Genomic DNA, 7,056 nt, shown 5'->3' on the forward strand with positions numbered 1-7,056 from the left:
ACATTTAAAATTGAAAGTGACAGCCATGTAATGGTTTTGAAAAGATGCTTTTATTAACGCGGGTTACACAAACTGATGAATACACAAGAAAAATCTCACAAATAAAAGAACGATGCCGTTAACTGGCAAAAAAAAACTGCGTTGTCTTGTGTACAATTTCTGCCTCAAGCTTGTCATCGCTACTCCGAGTCGCGTAGAATCTACACACGATGGTTGGGCCATGACACCAAGCTCGTTAACCACACACATATTTGATGAGTGTACAAAACCAATGCACGCGTGGGCTGCATCACAACGAGTCGCTTAAAAGACGCGGGTGTCGTTCAACAGCGCGATCCGGATGTTATTGGTGAGGGAGGTAAAGACAGAAGATAATGGGGTCTTGCTGCGACTTGGCTGTGGCATTGTCGGCAATCGGCACGGCACTCAAGCCTTGGTGGAGGTGTCGCGGGACCTGTACACGATGCCTCGGCTCTTCAGCTCCCGCACAATTGCTGTTGGTCGGAAAAGATGAAATGAGAATGTGACATGTTAGCCGACGTGTATATTTACTTTCTGTGGGGAAACAGAGCAACTGCCTTTGGTTATTTTGCTTGTAAACCGCTGCCAATGGAGTGCCTTAGGCTCCAAATAATTTACAGCCATTTGTCAATCCAATGCCAGATGGCAGGCCATACTTCACCACATTGATAAATATGGATTGCTGATGGGGAGGGACCCAGAACTGGTTCAGATGTATGTTGAACATTGATATTTGGCATTGTTAAAAAGTACAACACCTCCGATTAGCACAGTTGGCAACGTACGGTGCAGAAGAAGTTCTACATAGGTACAGCTTCTTTCACACAGTAGTGCTAATCGGAGGTGCAGGATGTCACTTGCATCTGATGTTAGCCGTAACTCGGAATTGTACTCGGGTTGCCAGGTTCATAGTGAGGTGCGCTGACCACTGAACCTCTGCTCCAGCCCCTTAGGCTCCACTTGACCCTGTGTGTCCGTCAATCATCTGTGTTTACACACATACTTAATCGTTGCGATGTGCCTGTATAGCCAGGATAAACATCGTTCATCCACATGTGAACAAATTAAATTCTACAAATGCCAGCAGAGTAAAATGGAAAGTATAATGCATGTACTAAAACGATATCATGATCAGTTTAAATATATATTACATGCAGATACCGATTGACCTCTTGTAATTTGTGGGATTGAAATGCTTACCCTCGACATGCCAGGAAGACATCATGGCATTATTATTATTATGCTCTAGGCTCTTTTAAAGGGAGGTCTGTCATAGGCATCTGGTTAAGTGCGATTACGTCACCACAACCGTCGCAAGGCGGTTATCTCGCAGTGCTATGTGGTGGACAGCAGAGGGCAATGTCACTAAATGTGTAGCAAAATGTACTTCTATGCTCCCATGCATGTGCCCCCCACCTTGATCGACTAGCACTAACCAACGTGCTAAAGTATGGTAAAATATCCACCACGTGCCTGTATGACATGGGGAGGCCCTCATCCAGCAGTGGATTTAGCTGTACACGACTTGAGTGCGTATAATGAACCCAAAGGATATTTAAAAGAAATACAATAGCCCGTCTATAAACTTCAAAAGCGGCACAAATATGAATGCATGAGAGGCTTACAGAGAGGGAGGCGCCCCGTCACGGAAATGGCGTAAACGCCCGGCTTGAAGTTGTCTGTGGGTAGTAACACAATACAGTTGGACTCTCCAGGCGGTATTTCTGTTGCTCCACGTGCTGGGAGGTTGTTCAACATTTAGTTCCTGAAGCAGTTGCCAACACGTGGAGCGAAATGTCAGACATCGTGCCGAACAGCACGTGGCGCAAGCACAAAACGGAGAGCTGCGCAGCAGCACGACCACAAAAAACGACGTGGTGGTGGAGTTTAGATTCAGAGCGTTGAATTACAACTGTATCTCATGATGCTATACAAGAGGGACACAGTTGTGAGGGGTGGAGGGAGTGTAGTGGGACATAGTTTTATGCAGTCAATTTACACAAAGGACGGATGAGGGTTAAACTACCAACAATGTACGCTCAGACGTTACAAGGCTTCCGTGACCAATATCATTCCTGACGACGTTTTTTGGGTTGGAGCACATCAATGTTTCGTACACCCACCTCCACCCAACACGGCCAGTTAGCAAGGATTGTCACGAGAACAGAACCTGCCAATTCGTTACCACTTGAGCATGCCGGTGTGTTAAGAGAGCAAAACCACAACATTTACAATTGTAGTGCAGTGGGTAATGTTGTGAGTTGCTATCTAACACACCGGTGTGCTCAGGTAGTGACAAACCTGATTGGCTGTGTGGGGTGGAGGTGGATGTACGACACATTTACTTTTACGCGATCTGACTCCAAACACTTTTATCACGAGCATTATTTCTGTTTGAAACAAACAGTCACACTTGGGGTGGCGGGGTGCCTTTAGGCATCAGAGTAATGAGCGGGGCACTGCCGAGATCCTGGGTTTGAATCCAGGCAGCCACCCAGGATTAATACGGTTCTTAAGTGCCGGAATCTGATTCATCTTAGCCCAGTCACAAATGACTGCATAAAAAGATATTGGTTTAACCGTCACTTGACAAACAGGAATCTCATAGCAACTGCATCTCATGTGGCTAAGTCCACTGCCCGTTGTTTAAAGATAAAACGGCAACTTGAGGGGGGGGGGGGGGGGTTTGACATCATGTCAAAATATTTTGTGCAGCCATTCTTGGACACAAGGATCATACCACTTTGTCTCAAGATAATACAAAAACTTCATGACAAATGTAAAACATCGTTCGGCCATTGTTGACCAAAGTTTCCAGTGAGGTGAATATCCTGGGTGAAAATTTCCATGCTGTACTTTCTAAGACCGAGGTGAGGCTCAAGCTGAATGAAGAAATTAATGGAAGCACTCACCAACCCTCTGCCACTTGGCCACCCAGCTGTCTTTAGGGCTCATCATGCAAATGACTCTGTAAAGACAAACACTTTTTTAAATGAGAACATCAGCACATGTTTTGCATCTGTGGGTTGAGGCACGCGAGTGCTACATATAAAGAGCAGGGTGTGTAATGCAGCTAATGCACAATGAGTCCAAGTGGGGAGTGTGAGTGAGACATCAGTCACAGGCTGTTAGCCCACAACGCCTGAGTCTATCCTGTGACCTGCCAGACCTATTTCATAGTATTGTGCGTAGAGGCAGGGTTTACGCACTGAAAAATTACGCGCTGCACTACAATCTCTGTGACCAGGGTTTGATTCCTCGCCACACACAACTCTCGACAACATTCAAACCTCGGCATAACTTCCTCTATGTTAACCCAATTTCAAATGATAATTGAAAATGTCGTACACTTGGTATTCACGCCATTATTATAGCACAAGGCTACCATCACAAAGGCACAGTTGTATTTCACAGACGATCTGCAGTAGTTTCATTGCAGGTGGCCATGCTGCTATATGGAATCCCAATTGAGTGATTTGCGGTATAACTTTTCCAATTTGGACCATGATGTAGGCACACCATCCTTAACATCCGTTGCGGAGCAGATGGCGTAATATTTTGTAGATGCTTTCAGCATGATTTGACGCTTTTTGCGCCCATCTGGAACGCTCTTCCTTTCAATATTAGGAAGCTACTGGAGCTATACACTTTACAATCTAGATTGACAAACGAATTTCCTTAGAACTGCTTTGTGTATTTAGTTTGTTGTCGTTCCCCCGCACCTCCGATTAGCACGGTTGGCTGCGAACGGTGCGAAATAATTTCAACATACATACTAGACGTGTGGATTCGATTTAATTGTGGACCGTTGTTTTTGAGGCAAGAGATTAAATCCCAGAGGTTCCACCAGTGAGATCGGCGATCGGGTGCTGGACTCTGGATGTTGTTGAAAAAGCCCCGAAGGAGTCCCTCACCCGTCAAACGACGAACTCGTGCAGTCGTAGACGGCCTCGCGGTTCCCCTTCAGCTGCAGGTACGTGTCACAGTTGTCGCAACCGTCGTACTCGAACTTGTCAATGGTCTACGTGGACACGACAATACAACATCACACGACCGCATACCTTGAGGTTACAAATCAGCAATGGTGAGCCAATTGTTACACCGATTATTTGGAGATGCTGCTGCGTTGGCTCAGCAAAGAAACTCAACACACATTTGTCAGTGTTACGGTATTTCTCTTTTCCGCTTGACACACTGACAGCGAGCGCGTCCAGTCTGGCACAATCAGTGATTGCCACGTAAGTGTCGATGCTTTTAGCTTGATTTTGCGTTTGTTTTAATGGCTATATTACCTTAAACGGTTAATACATTTCGATTTAAAGCTTTCGTGACTGCAGGGATTCATCTTCTTGGTTCTTTCGGTAAAGTCACGTAGAAGGGAAATGATAAAATAATACAAATAAAACATAATCAAATAATTCTCACGACGTTTCGGCCACAACGCAAGCAGCCGTCCTCAGGGGAGACAGCGTCTGAATGAAAGATTCAATCAGATGCTGTCTCCCCGACAGACCTGGTTTTCACCTGAGGACGGCTGCTTGCGTTGTGGCCGAAACGTCGTGAGAATTATTTAATGTTTTATTTTTATTATTTTATTATTTCCCTTCTACGTGACTTTACCGAAAGAACCAAGAAGACGGTTAATACATCTTCAGTAATAACCAGGACAGTCTGCTGGGTTTGAACCGTGAACCTCTGGCGAATTGCGACTGTTGTACTCAAGAGGAAAGGGTATCGACTGTCATGCAATCAAAAGTGTAAACACTGAAAACCTCATCATGGGACCTCCTTTGCCAGTACCTAAATATGAGAATAGGTTTTCTCCTTTTATCTGGCAACAAAACATGTGTTAAGTTGTTAAAACACCAAACTGAAACCTTTTACGAGGAATCATGTCTGCATTTACCACAATAATTGTGGTCAGAATGCAAACAAAAAACATACTCTGATAATATATGCATTGTCTTTGAAACTGATTGGTCCACACCAGAGACAGCTTTCTTTTGAGCCTCGTCTCAAACGGCATTTTGGCGTCCTCTGGTATAGCAGAGGACGCCAAAGACAATGCATATATTATCAGAGTATGTTTTTTTGTTTGCATTCTGACCATAAGTATTGCGTATACACACACAACACAGCGAATATACACACACACAACACAGCGTATACACACACACAACAGCGTATACACACACACACAACACAGCGTATACACACACACACAACACAGCGTATACACACACAGCGTATACACACACACAACAGCGTACACACACACAACACAGCGTATACACACAACACAGCGTATACACACACAGCGTATACACACACACAGCACAGCGTATACACACACACAGCGTATACACACACACACAGCGTATACACACACACAGCGTATACACATACACAACAGCGTATACACACAACACAGCGCATACACACACACACAACATAGCGTATACACACACACAACACAGCGTATACACACACACAACACAGCGTATACACACACACAACACAGCGTATACACACACAGCGTATACACACACAGCGTATACACACACACAACACAGCGTACACACACACAACACAGCGTATACACACACACAGCGTATACACACACAGCGTATACACACACAGCGTATACACACACACACAGCGTATATACACACACAACAGCGTATATACATACACAACAGCGTATACACACACAGCGTATACACACAACACAGCGCATACACACAACACAGCGCATACACACACAACATAGCGTATACACATACAGCGTATACACACACAGTGTATACACACAACACAGCGCATACACACACACAACATAGCGTATACACACACACAACACAGCGTATACACACACACAGCGTATACACACACACACAGCGAATATACACACACACACACAGCGTATACACACACACAGCGTATACACACACACAGCGCATACACACACACAGCGTATATACACACACACAGCGTATATACACACACAGCGTATACACACACACAGCGTATACACACACAGCGTATACACACACAGCGTATACACACACAGCGTATACACACACACAACAGCGTATACACACACACAACAGCGTATACACACACACAACACAGCGTATACACACACAACACAGCGTATACACACACACAACAGCGTATACACACACACAACATAGCGTATACACACACACAGCGCATACACACACACAGCGCATATACACACACAGCGCATACACACACACAACATAGCGTATACACACAACACAGCGTATACACACAACACAGCGCATACACACACACACACAGCGTATACACACACACAACACAGCGTATACACACACACAACGTATACACACAACACAGCGTATACACACACAATACAGCGTATACACACATACACAACACAGCGTATACACACACACAACACAGCGTATACACACACACAACACAGCGTATACACACACAACAGCGTATACACACACACAACAGCGCATACACACAACACAGCGTATACACACACACAACACAGCGTATACACACACAACAGCGTATACACACACACAACAGCGTATACACACACACAACAGCGTATACACACACAACACAGCGTATACACACACACACAACACAGCGTACACACACACACAATACAGCGCGCATATTTCATTACCTTCACCAGCGAGCACAACAGGCACGCCCGCAGCTGCCTAAGATCCTTGGGTACGGTCTCCAGCGACATGTTTAGAATATAATTTAATTCAAATTTGTTTAATTTAAAAATAAATCTGCGACGCTCCGAAGGGAAGAGAAGAGCCAGGCGAGAACGGGCGCGGGCCTTGCGAGTGACGTCACTTCCCGTGACGGGGGGGGCGGGTCTCGCAGCAATGAGGGTGCAGGCGGAAGAGGCGGGGCTCGCGAGATCGGGGGCGTGACGTCACGGCGCCGGAAGGGGCGGGGCTCGCGAGATCGATGGCGTGACGTCACGGCACCGGAAAGGGCGGGGCTCGCGAGATCGAT

At 45.7% G+C, this 7,056-nt stretch overlaps 1 protein-coding gene across 1 annotated transcript; it reads right to left on the reverse strand.

Moving 5' to 3' along the window:
• Positions 1 to 31: 31 nt before the first annotated feature.
• Positions 32 to 6,901, reverse strand: SUPT4H1 (SPT4 homolog, DSIF elongation factor subunit). The gene is made up of 5 exons (XM_061561695.1): positions 6,710 to 6,901; positions 3,936 to 4,042; positions 2,934 to 2,989; positions 1,647 to 1,700; positions 32 to 494 (listed from the first exon to the last, which is right to left on the reverse strand). Exons 1-5 carry the CDS (start codon positions 6,776 to 6,778, stop codon positions 427 to 429), a joined length of 354 nt encoding a protein of 117 aa, XP_061417679.1. The 5' UTR covers positions 6,779 to 6,901; the 3' UTR covers positions 32 to 426.
• Between the last annotated feature and the right edge of the window lie 155 nt (positions 6,902 to 7,056).

Source organism: Lethenteron reissneri, chromosome 28 (assembly GCF_015708825.2).
Source record: "Lethenteron reissneri isolate LAM-NWPU_2019-01 chromosome 28, ASM1570882v1, whole genome shotgun sequence".
Taxonomy (NCBI): Eukaryota; Metazoa; Chordata; class Hyperoartia; order Petromyzontiformes; family Petromyzontidae; genus Lethenteron; species Lethenteron reissneri.

Bases quoted from the DNA above. Each gene is read 5' to 3' on its own strand.
- SUPT4H1 (XM_061561695.1), bottom strand. From the start codon at position 6,778: ATGTCGCTGGAGACCGTACCCAAGGATCTTAGGCAGCTGCGGGCGTGC. The intron at 2,990-3,935 runs GTGAGGGACTCC...TTGTCTTTACAG, and splicing joins ACGAGTTCGTCGTTTGACGG to AGTCATTTGCATGATGAGCC. The intron at 1,701-2,933 runs GTGAGTGCTTCC...TACTACCCACAG, and splicing joins GGCCAAGTGGCAGAGGGTTG to ACAACTTCAAGCCGGGCGTT.